Source organism: Amia ocellicauda, chromosome 3 (genome assembly GCF_036373705.1).
Source record: "Amia ocellicauda isolate fAmiCal2 chromosome 3, fAmiCal2.hap1, whole genome shotgun sequence".
NCBI lineage: Eukaryota > Metazoa > Chordata > Actinopteri > Amiiformes > Amiidae > Amia > Amia ocellicauda.
Window position 1 is genome coordinate 50,865,918 of NC_089852.1, and position 16,117 is coordinate 50,882,034.

General features: G+C 35.8%; 1 protein-coding gene across 3 annotated transcripts in view; it reads left to right on the top strand.

Annotated features, from left to right (window-relative positions):
* Positions 1-16,117, top strand: part of LOC136746956 (1,4-alpha-glucan-branching enzyme) — a 374,922-nt gene that overhangs the window by 200,125 nt on the left and 158,680 nt on the right. For all 3 annotated transcript variants that reach the window (XM_066699867.1, XM_066699866.1, XM_066699865.1), the window contains exon 10: positions 2,453-2,551. In XM_066699867.1, the coding sequence (XP_066555964.1) occupies positions 2,453-2,551 (99 nt within the window). The remainder of the gene's footprint in view (positions 1-2,452; positions 2,552-16,117) is intronic.

A 16,117-nucleotide genomic window follows, 5' to 3' on the forward strand; every position in this document is an offset into this window, starting at 1 on the left:
GATGGTGCAGGGAGGCCAGCCAGGAGACAGATGCAGAACTCCAATCTAAAATGAAATAGGGCGTGGTTCACAAATAGTCCCCCTTTCTCAACTACCACACCCCTCCCCAGCTCTGGTCAGCCAATCAGCTCCCAGCTCCAGCTGCTGAGGGGAACAGTTAACATCAAACCCTCAGTCTACCTCTGCAGTCTTAGTTGAGTATGTCCACATATTGCTCCTCACAGAGCAATGTTGTAAGTCGCCCTGGATAAGGGCGTCTGCTAAGAAATAAAAATAATAGTATGTATATAAAATAGTCTACCATATAAATGAGCAGTACTACATGTTATTCCAAGTGAAATATAAATGTCACTTACATTGTGAGCAGTAGACTTAATTTTTGTTTTGACTTTTCCCATTTCTATTTTATTCTCTCTCTCTCACACTCTCAATCTGTCCTTCAGAATGCTGCTCCTGGGATTGGTGGCAGTGACCTAAATGTCTTGTGTTGCATTTGCTTTTTTAAAATTAATTAATTAATGTATTTATTTATTTTTGTTTGTTTTGAACTTTCACTGGGAAGTCTCTGTTAGTAGCAGATGTGACAGTCACAGCAGACTCCATTGTATATTTCGTATTGTCGTTCCAAACACCCTCAGCATTTTGTCTCCATTTCCATGGACGCAAGGAAAACACTTCCTTTCTTTCGGTTTCCTTCTCCATCTGTTTCTCTGTCTGTTTAAACAACATTTGTGGCTATATGAAAATATCAATGAGGATACATAAAGTCCCATATTTTATGCTCATTACAAGTTGCATATATATATATATATATATATGTCTGTAAACTATTTCCTAAAGGGTTTCACTAGATGGTTATACATTATTTTATTCCATATTCTTTGTCATAGTTGGTACACATTTCACAGTATAAAGACTTGTAGATACAATGGTGTGAGAGGTTTGATGTATGTCCTTTTTAACTGCCTGAGAACAGTCACTGAACTGAACACAGCTCTACTCCTGATAGTACATACTCAGTGCTCATATGTACATCAATAATGTATCCTGCAGTACATAATTGCATTGAAACCTATTGTCCTTTGAAGAGTATTTGTTTGATTTTTTTTCTCTCTCTATTTATATATGAAAAGGGAAAAAAACCTTCTTATGTTATAAAATCTGTAAGACACATTTTAAACTGCCTGCAGGGACTTCTACATCAGCACACTGAAGGACTCAAGGACTTTTAAATGGTTTTGTTGCCTGATTTGAGGGGAAATAGATCAAAGAAAACCAATGTAAATTGAATGTTTTATAAATACATCCTTCAGTGTGTTCTGTTAAATATATGTGGAAATTAAAGTAAGTAAGTAAAGTAATTGCCATAATTAGTATGATGATTTGGTTATATTGTTACTAACCAATTGTGGTTGCAATTGTGTCCACTATACGAATTTGAGGATACATTTTCATACATACTTATTCAAGTTATTTTACTGTCGTGATTAAACATAGTCCTTATATAAAGCTTTCTCTATTTTTATTTTTTTTATATAATTTCTGGAGTGTTACTGAGCTTCTCTGCAAATCACCCCATTGATTACAGTCTGGACACTAAGGAATCTAATAGAAGGCAGCTCACATCTTAGTAAGAATGGACAGAAAATTCGAGATCTCATAGTAGTAGCTACTTTCTGGTTAAATGCCATGGCAATTTCTGAAGTTCAAACTTGAGATTGATGATTATTACAGCTTAAGGAACAAATCCATGATTGAATGTTCAAAGGCATGGGCCAGCAATCGGCGAAAATGTGAAGTTGAGTTAAGCACAGACGTCAAATTAAGGGCTTTGTTACCTAATACAATGCTGAGTGCTGAATTAGAGTTCGCTACGACCCCTAGAAAGAGAATTTAATAGAGCTGACATTAATATAAATGAGACACAGGTGTACACCCTCCCTCACAGTTCCTGAGGTACTAAAATAGACGTTAGGAGTTCATGGCTTGAGCGAAGTTAATAAATCGCTCATTTTGTGTCAGCTGGGTTTGATTGTTCGTTATTTGTTTGGCACTTCAGCATTTTTGAGAAATCACTCATCATCCACAATGTACCATGCTGTACAAAGGGTGGTTCAAGGAAAGTTCTCATCCTAATACAGATTAGAAACACAAAGTTTCAGCTGTTGCAACTAATAACAGTCTTTGAGTGCACTGCAGACATTGCAATACTCTAGATGGATTTGTTAATTCTCTGCTTCCGTTACAGTTCAATAAAAAACAAAACACAGGCATGAAGAAACAACCAAAATTATTCAAAAACTCTGTGAGCTGGCTGTGTGATTCTGCTCCAAATGTATTAGCAGCTGCAGATGCCGTGGTGTCTGGAATCTTCCTTCTGTGTTGGCCTCTACACCACCCTTCAGTGCACCATCTGACAGGGTGATGGACTCCTGTCATTGCTGTTTTGCAGGACGTGTCTGGGATGCCAGCGCTGTGCCGCCCTGTCATTGAAGGAGGAGGAGGCTTTGACTACCGCCTTGCCATGGCCATCCCAGATAAGTGGATTCAGGTAATAGACAGCTTGTCTTCTTGTGCAAGACTTAGAACCCATTAATCCTTTGTATTTCATCCTGTGCAAACTACCTTTCTCAAGTGTAATTGTCTCTGTGTAAAGAACCTGGTTTGATCTGCCTATGCAAATCCCCCCCCAAGTGATTAAGCAACTAGAAAAGATAAGGAAACATCTATCACATTCAGATTTATATATACTGTTAGATGCTTTACATTTGAATATTCAGATGGCATTTGTGGGGGGAGTGTAGAGTGGCACTGACTGAGGGGATTGATGCCTAAAACTGAAGAACAGTTGTAAGAGGTTGTATTGATTAATCCAAAATGAGGGAAACTGATTCATCTGGCAAATAGAGGAATTCTTCACTTGCCCAGAATAAAGCTCTCTCGCCAGGTGAATCTGGTTCCAATTATTTCTGACTACATTACTGATTAATCCACATCAAGCTTTCAAAGCTGTTTCTTCAATTGCCAGAGCAGTATGCAGTATAGACACTATCATATGAAGATGGTGATTGGGATAGGTAAATCTTAACTAACTACAGTGCTTTTGGTGGTAATTTGCCTTTTTTCATGGATTGCTTTGTGTTTAAGTTGTGTGATATAGAGGAAGAATCATAATTAACCATTTTGTATTAATCCTTATAGAAAATTTTGTCTGTGTTAAATGTTTTTAAGGTTATCCGTGGGGTCTTGGTTAGTGCATATATCCAATTTTAATCTTGTGGCCCACCGAAGACGGGATACTTATGCAACTTACTCACTACCTTAGGTTGCCCACCACTGCCTTAGAGTATTGATCTCTATATTTGTGATCTCTTTCCTTGCCTCACGATTTGTCTGGTCAGTGGAGGTTGGAGTAGGAGAGTGTTGAAGATCAATCCTATTTGATTTTCCAGCCCTATGCTGTGTTGACATGGATTTTGTTTTCTCTCCTCCAGTCATTCCAAGCTAAGATTTGTGTTTCTGTCCAGTCTAGTCTTGCATTCCGGTCATTATTTTGGGATTAAACATGGTCTGTAGCTCGATACAGTTACTCAGAACAGTACAGTGTGTTGACTGTTACTTTTACTTCAATAAAAGTGAACATGGTTCTAGGCTAAGACAACCTCATAAAGTTGATCTACACTTTATAATGTGATATTTTGTGCACAGATAAGCCCTATTCTCAGATCTGTACATCATAGCGGTTACATTTATGATTAGAAGAAAGTGGCATCTTACTAAAAATGCAGCCGCAACTGAGCACAGTTCTGTAGTTTTCTATTAGCGGGCGGGTCAAAGTTTTGATTTAATCTGGCCCCTAGTCTGAGTGTGCAGATTGATAGCTCAAAACAATGTATTTTATTTTTCATTTATTAAAGTCTGACATGCCTTAAAATCTAATGAAATAACTCGAAACAAACTACCATCAGTGCACACTGTAATGCAGTCTAACACATTTGCCTCTATAGAGATATAATTTTTTTGCATGATTTATTGGAATATAATTTCTGACATATGTGTGACAATAGTTAGCATTATATATGTCAACAACCTGTTGGTTCATCAATAACACTCAGAATTGCTGCGACTACATTATTTTCAACCATTTCTACCGGCCCGGTCCATTTTTCGTTATGGTCACAAGGACAACGCAAGGACATGACGAGTCATTTGCCAGCATTCGTTTTCCTAATCCATTCACACTGACCCATTGCCAGAAAATTGCTGGAATTTACAGTTCGGCCATTGCCGGAAAATTGCTGGTATTGAAATGTGGGCATAAACCCATTCACACAGAACTTGCCAGCAACAAAATGCCACCAAAAAGCCTGCATTTGTTTCAGTGTGAATGGGGTAATAGACACTGTTGTGGTTGATCTTGTTGTCATCGTCATGTTAGTTGTTGGTCTCAATTTTTTAAATGTGTTATTCCGCATTTGTGTAGCTTGATAGTTGGTATTCTCCTCAATTACATACTTACTAACATCATCTAATGTGAGTTTCATGTGAGGTAACAATAAATATGCAGTTAATGATAACATAAGACAACATAATTCAGATTGTTTACTATGTGTGTTCTGTATATTATATCATATACAAACTTATTTTCTTATATGAATGCTATGGCCTGTCATTGAAACTGGTTTAATTTGTGATTAAAACCCAGTTCAGAATGTAAAAGGGTTTTGGTTTGTCATAACGTCTGGCATGGTTTTTGCATAGGAGATTCATTGTAAATTATCTATATATTTTACAGACCTTTTCTGTGATATGGTTTGACAGTTTATTGTTTTACTTCAAAAGAATTACTTGTTTGGAAAACTAAGTTTGCATACATTTATTCAAAGGCAAGCTTTGATCTTGATAAAATAAAAATGTTTTTAAATGACAAAGAATATAAATATATTGCATCTTCTGTCTAATGCAAGTGTGTAATTGTGTGTAGTGATCTGTCATTTCTATTCAGAGAGTCCTTTTTTATTTTACATCCTTTTTGAAGTTTATAATCATAAATGCATGAGGAAATAGATTTACAGTTTCATCATTGCGTTTTTTGTTAGTTTCAGTGGCTCACAGTTTATGGAAAAGATTCTGAAATGAAGTGAAACTGAATTAAAGGCTTAATTTCCATATTAAAATAATGACGTTTTTATATCCTGCCATAATAGATTTGTATCATTCCACTTTGTACTTTATGTATATTAAAGTTGTACTTTTCTCAGTCAAAATGCTGCTTGTTACATTCCTGCAAAGCACTTTGAGTGTGGCCAAAAGAGTACACACATCGAGCATGGCTATTTTCCTGTCATTGTGTGAGGTCATGCATATCTGAATTGAACAAATGAAGTAGTGAGGGGAAAAACTTGAGTGATATTCAGAATTACTACACATCTAAATGACTGTTATTCAATGATAAATGCATCTTGTCAAGCAAGTAAGGTTATTTTATGGAATTAAAATAACAAAAGAACTTAAATTGGTTCAACTGGCATCATTATTATTTGTATCAGTTGTAGTGACAGATTGTATATTATATTATGTCCTGTAGATTGAAGACACGGCTCTCTAGGATAGATGTTCGACAGCCATGATTCATGGGAGAGTTCAATACAAACAATGTAGTACCAATACATACAAATAAGATAAATACAAATGTTGAATGAAACAATTGGAATTGATGAATAAATAAATTATGTTTAAGACTCGCAAATCAAAAATTGATTGTATTTAATCATGTTAAAAAGCAAGCAAACGTATTGCTGTATATGTAAGAGAGTTTAACAGTAGCTTAATCATACATTGAAAACTGAACATCAGAACCACAAACAGTAACTGTGTTTTCATGACCACTAATATCAGATCTTGGCAAACTTACAGGTGACATTCAAACGGCTTTTAGGTTTGCAGTAAGAATGGTTCCTAATAGCATAAATGGAAAACTCCTCTTGCTATGTGTATAGACAATATTGAGAGCGCCAATGCATGTAAACAGAACATTCTGAATATATATTCCAACTTTTTATATTCCGAATACTTAAAATTCCAAAACACGTGTCCCATGTAAATGTACTGAATTTCTCCTAACATAAAGAAATGGAAGTGGGAAGAAAAAAAGATTAACAGAAGAGCTTATTTGAGCAACTTACAATCTGTCATTGACAAAATTATCTTTGCCAAAACATTTGAAGCTCTACAGCTTTAAATTTGTGAATTCTTAGCTGCAAGTAAGAAAAGCAGAGTCAAATTGAACTTAAGTAAGACCAAAGATGTGTTCAACAACTTTGTAAAAACTTCGAAAATTGAAATAGATCAAAAGAAACTTCGATGAAGTCAACAGCAATTGTCTACCTTTGCCAACAAATCAGTACAGATGGAAATCTTACTGAAGAAATCAATAGAGAAGTACATATGGGAAGGAATACAGATCAGAGTTGGAGTAAAAAAAAGGTATAGGATACATCCCAAGAGATGAGAAACAAGCAAGTTTGAAACTACATAGGGAATGGTAACATGAGATCAGAAGTGTTGCTGGCATAACCTGTAAAACTGATCGAAAGTATTGAAAGTATTGAAAGGCTGATAATGATAATTTATTTATTTATATATCTATATACACACACACACACACACACACACACACACACACACACCCATACATATGTTTTTATTTCCTTGTCAAATAAATGTATTTATACTCATATTTTCCTTACATAAACTTAACAAGTATGTTAAGAAAGCTTTTGTGCTCAACAATTCAAATGACCTAGTTTGTTGTTATTTTTTTAATATTGTGCAGTGTTGAATACTATTATGAGCTAAGAATGAGTTATTGTATTTGCAATTTATATTTGCTCTTGTTAGTTTGGGTAATTGCAGCTGATTACTTCTCCCATACTGGTGCAAAGCTTAAAGAGATAGACCAGTTAAGATCTAACGGTAGCCAGTAGACCATGCCTTTTTGTGAGATTAAATTCCCATCCAAAATCAATAAGGCTAATCTAGCAAAAAGTTTGACCACTATTTGTAATGGAAACCTACCTAAATGATGAAATCATTATACGCCATCCATAAAAATTACTGTCTCTTCGATACCGCACATTATGTTTTTCCATTAATGAAAGAAGAAAAATCGATTTGAGCTTTTAATATTCTTATATGAAGTCCAAAATAAGGAAGCTTGCACGAATTTGTTAACCTAGAAATGTCTGTTTGCTTTTTAGTTCCGTTGATAAATGGTCCCGAGTTCTAGCTTATCTGACAACTTCATACTACATTGTCAAACTTGGAAACCAAGGGACCATTCTTGACAAACCTACAGATAAACAAAATACACTTCCAAATGTTCTTTACATTAAGACAATAATAACAAACCTTAGTTCCTCCATCGTATTTTCATTTTTTTTTAAATTAACTCCTCCTTTGGGACGGTGGTGATATCAATCTGATTGTGTCACATCTTAAAGAGCCATGTCAAATTAATCAAATGAGCAGTGTTAACATCATTATGACAGTACACCTTGCTACAATACTGTGAACAGTGATGCATTTCACAAGAATATTAGTCCCAGACGGCCTCAATCCAATTAGTTTGATAGGTCATCCTAAATCACCTATTTCTAAAGACTTGCAGGCTTTTTGAACATATGGATGTGTGTGTATATACATATATAATGTTTACTGTAAATTGAAGGCTACTAATACAGTCTGTAAAAACACCACTCATATCTGTATATAAATAATGTGTTTGATTACATCTCCAACTCTAATTTTCGCACAGGGCACAATATGTATTTTTCTGTTGGAAGGATATTGTCCACTCTAGCCTTAAGCATACTAAATGTTACATTTCCAACAGCTTTTTGAGCAGTAAACGTCATATATTAGAATGTGTATTTTTTTCCAATTAGAAGACCTGCTTTTCTAACCTCAGCTTTCATTGCACAGCCTCCTAGTAAAAACCTCCTAGTAAAAAGTGAGAGGCCAAGTCCGTCATAGTGCCAATTTTTGAAAATCGTTTTGTGCTTCACGGTCAGTGTTATCAGGATGACATGCACCTTGAAACTCTTATCATCTGTCATGGGATGCATGACAATTATTTTATGACTTATCTAAATTGTATATATTACGGTTTCAGAGCCTTGAATCCTTTTGTGTGTATGCATGTGTGTTAAATGAATATTTGAAATATATATATTTATTTTTATATATATATATTTTTAGGGCTGTGTGTGTGTTGGACAGTGGTTGCATTCAAATTAGATTAATGATTAATAATTAGATGTTCTTGCTTTATTATCCCTAAGCTCATTGAGAATGATATCACTGCAGCAACAGATACCTTGCCTATTTAATGTGACGTAAAAAGGACTAGAATATTTCCATTATAAGTGTGAATAAACTAAAAATGTGGGTAATTAATTATCAGTATGTACTGTATGAAGCTGATTACTGTTATTACCTGCTGTAGGCTGCCTGACAGTAAAATACTAGATCATACTAATTAGTATTTGTTTGTGTTTATTTTATACTGTTTTTTTTAATCTGCTAATAAAATAATGATATTAATTTAGTTTTCTAAATTACCTTTATTTAAATTACACAAAATAATTTACAGAATTTCACTGTTGCCAAGCCTTCCACAGAATACCATTGCAATATGTTTGATATGTTTTTATTGTCTTTTTTTGTTTGTTTTGGTTGTTTTTTCCCTGAGCTGAATGTAAATATTTTCCTTTTAGTAAGATGTCCTTGTGGAAAGTAAGAACATATAACCTAAATGACAGTTCCTACAATAACGATTTACTACTGATTATGTCTTAAAAAATAAATTTAATTTTCCGTTCGTCAGAAACCCAAAAGTAGTAAGGTAGTCTGTAATCTAACTTTTGTCTATGTAACCTATTTTAATCTATTTGTCTCTATTGGAGGTCTTTTCTAGCCAGCATTTATTTATTTTTTAATTATTTGACTTGGTCAGACGAACAACTGGAAAATAGAGGGGTGAATCATGAGCACTGTTTACTGTGACATCACAGGTCATCATTGATGTGATAGTAGTTCAGATGTATAAATAATAATATGACATTTGTTATTTGTATTTTGTTATTGATCGTTCTTCTAGAACTGTGCACACCATGTGCTCTCCCTCCTCCCAAACAAATGCAGTCCTTGAGAGAAGATCATTTCAGAGTGGAATAAGACTCAAATCCTTTAACTGTAAAACAAACATTTAAATGTAAACCAATACATTAATGGTATACTGCTGAAGAGCTGCACAATTCTACCTTTCTTTTTAAATTCCAGTTTTCTCCTCTTTATTAAGAATCATGGAGATTGAGTTCTTTATTTATTAAAAAGATGATTCAACTCAGGTTCAGAGTACCGTTTCAGCTAAGTTGAATATAAATATTCAGAAGTGATAGGCACATAGAAAAGTACAAATCCTGATGTTGGAAAATTGTACATCTTTAAATAATTGTGCCCCACACATAAACGAAGAGTGTATAAAGCATTCATTTTCTTGTAAAGGGCTACTTCACAATATCACAATCCATTTTGCTCAAAGGAAATCGTGGCCATGGACGGAAATAAAAGAAGGCAAATAAGAGTGCTTACATCTCAAAGGAATGTAGTACATTTGATGGATTACATGCACAGAATGTCCAGGAAGAATCCAGCCAGTGGATTCGATCTCAGTGTCTGCCAGTGACTACAGGGTCAGAATCCGAAGTCTCCAGTCCTGTGTTTTCTTTGGTTTTTCTGTACCACCAATTAATTTAGATAATTATGACCAAATCTGTGTTTGCAATTGAATTGATGGCATTTTCACATTCATCAATACTCTTGTAAAGCAGTGTTTTGTACATTGAACGTTTTAACATAATTCCGGCCTTGTATAACCATCAAAACCAATTAGTAGCTGGTCATAAATTTGTAAAGTGGCATATTGATACCCACTCAGCACAGCAAGGTCTAGTGTGTGTAGAAAGATCTCTTACACTGAATGCCTCTCATTGGGATGCATTCATAGCCAGCTATGTTTTACATGTGTCAAGGTGAAGCTTTAGGGTTGCATATGGTTCACAATTAGTTGTATCCTTCAACATGTAGAACAATGTCCTCTTTCCATATGCTGTTGAAAAGATGTATAATGCCATGTATAGATGTATAATCAACATTTTCCTGACATTTACATAATATTCATTCACAGGATTTTGAATTCTACTCTTCCATGACACACAATTTAAATGTCAAAGAAGCCCTTTGGCTGTTGACATCCTTGATTTGAAAAGGGAACAATACTGAAAAGATCAACTATTTGTAGAGAGTAGAGTATTTTAGCCTGTTTTTCCTTACCTAATAGGTGTAACATCACAGTAGTGTAGGAAAGCAGACTCAAAACATTGTAAATCATGGAGAGGTATACAAAATCATGATAAATATATCACTGTATATGGGCCGAACAAGGAACTTTAAACTTTAAACTTGTTAAAAGGAGGGGGTGGGGGATTGGGTTTGTCAGTATTGTCAGATTGGGTTTCACCACAGATCACCTGGGTATCGCATGACAGTAGTTGGAATGATATTATACCTTATCTAATCTCCTGTTTGTTTATCCACAAAACAAGTACAAGCCTTTATAGAAGTACCACCTGATTGTTTTACTGTTAAGTAGCTGAACCGTCTCTCATCCATGTTTGTTTTTTTCCTCCATATACTTATTTGTCTTGAATTGATTTCCTTCGCAGAGCATTTTGAACGAGCATAGAGCCCTGCTATTCTTTAAATAAAATAAACATCTCTGTATCTGTCATCTTTTCTGATTACTGCAGCCTTAACTCCCTTGACTACCCAATAACATATATCTAAGTTCCAGCTCAATATGAATCTGTATGAGCTTAGGGCACCCTCTAGTGACCGGTACATCAGAACTGCATTGGGGGGAGGGGAGTAGGAGTGAGAGGGGGAATGGAGTGAGGGCAATTTAGGTCTTATCCCTAGCTGCAGATTAATTCCAGTAGAATAGCTTCATGCCGGCCTCCTATTTCACATGCTCTGCCATTGTTTGCATTAGGCTGTCCATCTGTAGCTGCATATTAACTACAATGATATTATAGGTTTCTCTTCTCGTCTTTCCCATTATCTGACTTGCAGGTGCTGACTGCAGTATGCTTTATACCATATAACATGAACGAATATAAAATGTACTAAGCATAGAGCACCTCTGTGTGGATGTTGGATTTTCCTCCATCTTTTAGGTTTACTTATTGTTAAATTTCAATAATATGTATGGAACAGAACACAAAGTCCAAAACATCGTTACATCGGTAGCTTGGTTTTGTGCATCAAGCAGTTGAAGAAACGTTGTGGGAAAATAGTACAATGCCATTATATGTGCAGGATGCAGGATGTATTATAATATACAGTGTGGTTTACTTTTTTCTTGCAGTTTGCTATTATGTTAACATTCCAGTGGAAGCGATTTGTCGACTTTAAAAAGGATATATCACAAAGTAAAGCTTCCACAACCCTCTTAGGCCTATTAATATAGGATTGTATGTGTTAGAAATCATACTCCATTCAAAAATAGTGTCTGTTCAAGCATTCTCCCTGGTCTAAGAGCTGCAATATTATTAGTGGTAACCATTGTAAATTCTAATCCTATTACAAAGTGTAGTCACTTTATGACTATGTGGCAGATTAAAAATGAATGGTAAAATCTGAATTTCTTATATCTCATATTATAAGCTGGTAACGTTTGGTATTAAAACGTTGCCAACAATTCTGGATGATTATGTATTTTATTTTTATTTTTTTAAGAATATGAAAACAAAACATTAATTCTGCACAGTATTTTCCATTTTTTATATTTTGACATCTTATAAATATGAAACAGAGACGCAATTATGAAGAGAGTGGAATAATTATTTGCCCAACCAGAGAACAAGCAAGATATTCAGAAATAGATATAACACGATGGATTATACTGAAGTAATCTGAGTAGTATTTTGTAAAGTTGTACAGAATATGTGCTTCCTCTGTGCCTGGGGTTTATCAACTATGCAAAAGCATTTGATGCAGTATATACAAACTCAGTCATCAGGGCTTCAAGAAAACAAAACATTGAAGAAACATACATAAACAGATGTAAGAAGCCTTGACTATCCATCAGGGTGCACGCCACTGCATTATTATCCATATGTTTCAAAATGACCAGGAGCAGAATTATACAATTTTATATTGAAAACTATAAACATGGTATTGTTTCTTAGTCTAATAATTGAACATCTGTTGAAAGAAATACAGCTTGCTTACAAGACAGGGGGCTAATAATCTCTCAGTATGGATATTTTGAATGACCTGGACCACAGAAGGCCAATTAAAAAAGAAACCACACATTTGTCACCCCCTTTATTTGCAACCAATAAAATGCACAATTTGGAAAACATTTGTAGACATAATACATAAGCACATTTAAACTAAAAAATTTAAAATATAAAATTTAAATGCATCGGTACATTTGATCAGGATGTGTGGTGTTGTGTTTTCACACTACTATTTGATCAGGATCAACTTTCAGTTGCCACAGGGGTCTTCACATGCTAGCACAAAAGTCCAAACTTAATTATATGTATATTAAATGTGTCCTTCAGAACACAGAGCTATATCGAAACCTGTCTTCATCTCATTACGAATTATTCTAACAAGTAAAACCAACGCACTTGCATATTTTTTCACAACTGAAGCATTTAAAATAAAAATAAAAACATTTATATATTTTTTTTTGCTAAAATAAAATAACAAGCCATATAGTGTTAATTTTAACAATATTTTATTTATAATATGTGAAGTAGGGAAGTGTTCTTATATCTGCTCCACTGATGTGAAGGCTGTTTGTCTGCCCTCCTGCCTCTAGTCTAAAACAAACACCGCCATAGTGCATGCCAGAACTGCCGGTGGAGCATATACACTCACCTAAAGGATTATTAGGAACACCATACTAATACTGTGTTTGACCCCCTTTCGCCTTCAGAACTGCCTTAATTCTACGTGGCATTGATTCAACAAGGTGCTGAAAGCATTCTTTAGAAATGTTGGCCCATATTGATAGGATAGCATCTTGCAGTTGATGGAGATTTGTGGGATGCACATCCAGGGCACGAAGCTCCCGTTCCACCACATCCCAAAGATGCTCTATTGGGTTGAGATCTGGTGACTGTGGGGGCCAGTTTAGTACAATGAACTCATTGTCATGTTCAAGAAACCAATTTGAAATGATGCGACCTTTGTGACATGGTGCATTATCCTGCTGGAAGTAGCCATCAGAGGATGGGTACATGGTGGTCATAAAGGGATGGACATGGTCAGAAACAATGCTCAGGTAGGCCGTGGCATTTAAACGATGCCCAATTGGCACTAAGGGGCCTAAAGTGTGCCAAGAAAACATCCCCCACACCATTACACCACCACCACCAGCCTGCACAGTGGTAACAAGGCATGATGGATCCATGTTCTCATTCTGTTTACGCCAAATTCTGACTCTACCATCTGAATGTCTCAACAGAAATCGAGACTCATCAGACCAGGCAACATTTTTCCAGTCTTCAACTGTCCAATTTTGGTGAGCTTGTGCAAATTGTAGCCTCTTTTTCCTATTTGTAGTGGAGATGAGTGGTACCCGGTGGGGTCTTCTGCTGTTGTACGTATTGTGGCTTCACAAATGCTTTGCTGCATACCTCGGTTGTAACGAGTGGTTATTTCAGTCAAAGTTGCTCTTCTATCAGCTTGAATCAGTCGGCCCATTCTCCTCTGACCTCTAGCATCAACAAGGCATTTTCGCCCACAGGACTGCCGCATACTGGATGTTTTTCCCTTTTCACACCATTCTTTGTAAACCCTAGAAATGGTTGTGCGTGAAAATCCCAGTAACTGAGCAGATTGTGAAATACTCAGACCGGCCCGTCTGGCACCAACAACCATGCCACGCTCAAAATTGCTTAAATCACCTTTCTTTCCCATTCAGACATTCAGTTTGGAGTTCAGGAGATTGTCTTGACCAGGACCACACCCCTAAATGCATTGAAGCAACTGCCATGTGATTGGTTGATTAGATAATTGCATTAATGAGAAATTGAACAGGTGTTCCTAATAATCCTTTAGGTGAGTGTACACTGCCAGGATCAAATGCTACCAATGCATTTGATCTGGATCGGTACCATCTCCCTGAGAGGTACATTTGATCCGATCGCCAAGTATTTACATTGCCATTTTTTAGCAGAATCCGGATCAGAAATAGCAGTGTAAATGTGCCTATTGGTTTCTAAAAATTCCCTTAAATATTATCTGTAAGCACATGTCATTGTTGCTAGAAAGGAACAAAATGCACAATTTGTAAAACATTTGTATACATAGCAAATGCATTATAAAAAGCCATGGTAAAAATGGAATTTCCCTTATTTCGAAGGGCAGCATGTTTCAAAGACAAGGGGCATGATTGGCAAACACATGATCACCCGTTGATCACCCGCAGCCTTGTCTTCGGAACAACCAGTAGTTTTTGGTCACCCGGTCTTAAGATATGTATAGAAGCATATAAAAGTTAATTTAATTAAACTGGTGCAAAATAATTATTATTATTCAGAGCTTTAAACGTAAGTAAAATAATTTGCAATTAAATGATATGCCTTATATGAAGCCAGTGAAGGGATGCTATAACAGTAGTGATTTGAGCAGAGAGTGGGGCTCTATTTAAAGCCTGGCTGCTGCATTCTGGAGTATCTGCAAGAGCTGACCAGCAACCCCTGCTAATAGTACATTAAAGTAATCAATTTGAGAGGTAATAAATGCATGTACCAGTTTCCCTGCTTCTGCAGCTGTATGTGAGGATCTTAGTTGCGTAGATTGAAAAAGGCAATATCGGTGGTATTCTTAACCTGAGAGTCAGTAATCACACCAAGATGTTGTGCTTCAAAAGCACAGCATACTTTAACCCCAATTGTTAGGCTGACGCTACAAACTTGAGTGGAAACAATTAACTTCAATTTGGTTTTATCACAGTTTAATAAAAAAATAAAAAATAAATGAGATGAGATTGAGATTCAAGCTTGGCCTGTAAGTAAATTTGAGTGATGTCAACATAAAAATGGAAATTAATGCCCTGGCATAGTTTAATAGAAGCATTTGTTCTAAATGTTAAAGATAATTAAACTAAAAAGAAGAAGCCCTAATACAGAACCCTGCGGAACACCAGCTGAGACCAGCATTGTTTAAGAACTCAAACTGCTTTCTGTCAGATAGGTAAAATCGAATACATTTAACACCAGTACCAGAGATGCCCACATAATTCTTAAGATGGCTCAGTACAACTGCACTCAGATCCCAGAGAACAAATGTTAATAAAGCCAAAATCAGCAGCTGTCAAAAGATTATTCACCACCTTCACTGTCTCTGTGCTATGCTTGGATCTAAAAGCTGACTGGATTACTTTATAAAGCTCATTATACAGCAGATGATTATGCTTTTGATTTGGTTTTATTAATTATGTATTGGTTTGCTTTTTTTTTTTTTCTCCTGAGGGTGGCAGCAAGTGTAGATGGATCAAACCTCATATTTTAGGTGTAAGGAGAAGTTTGGATTTTTAAACTCTATCTATGTATGTTTGTGTGTGTGTGTGTGTGTGTGTGTGTGTGTGTGTATATATATATATATATATATATATATATATTAAATGAAACCTATTATGCCTTTTTCAGCTGTATAAAACAGTGTTTCCCTTTTTCGGATTCCGGCATCACTATGCAGCATTTCATCTGCTGGAGAGGCAGCAGGCAATCATTAGAAAGAGCTATATGCTGTTGGAGACAGTGTTAAAAATCAAAAACACCTCCAATCTGCCTTCAAAAACCAAGAGCTTTTCTTCTGCTCCACTTCCTATATCTATTGTTCTGCAGTTTCTGTATTCATCGCTTTCCATAAGACTACTGTGCACGGCGTAGAAGATCGCTTTGCCTCATCTGCACTTCACTTGACTCAGCCTCCGGTAATGGTTTCTCCTACTCTCTACATTGCGAGGGTAGCA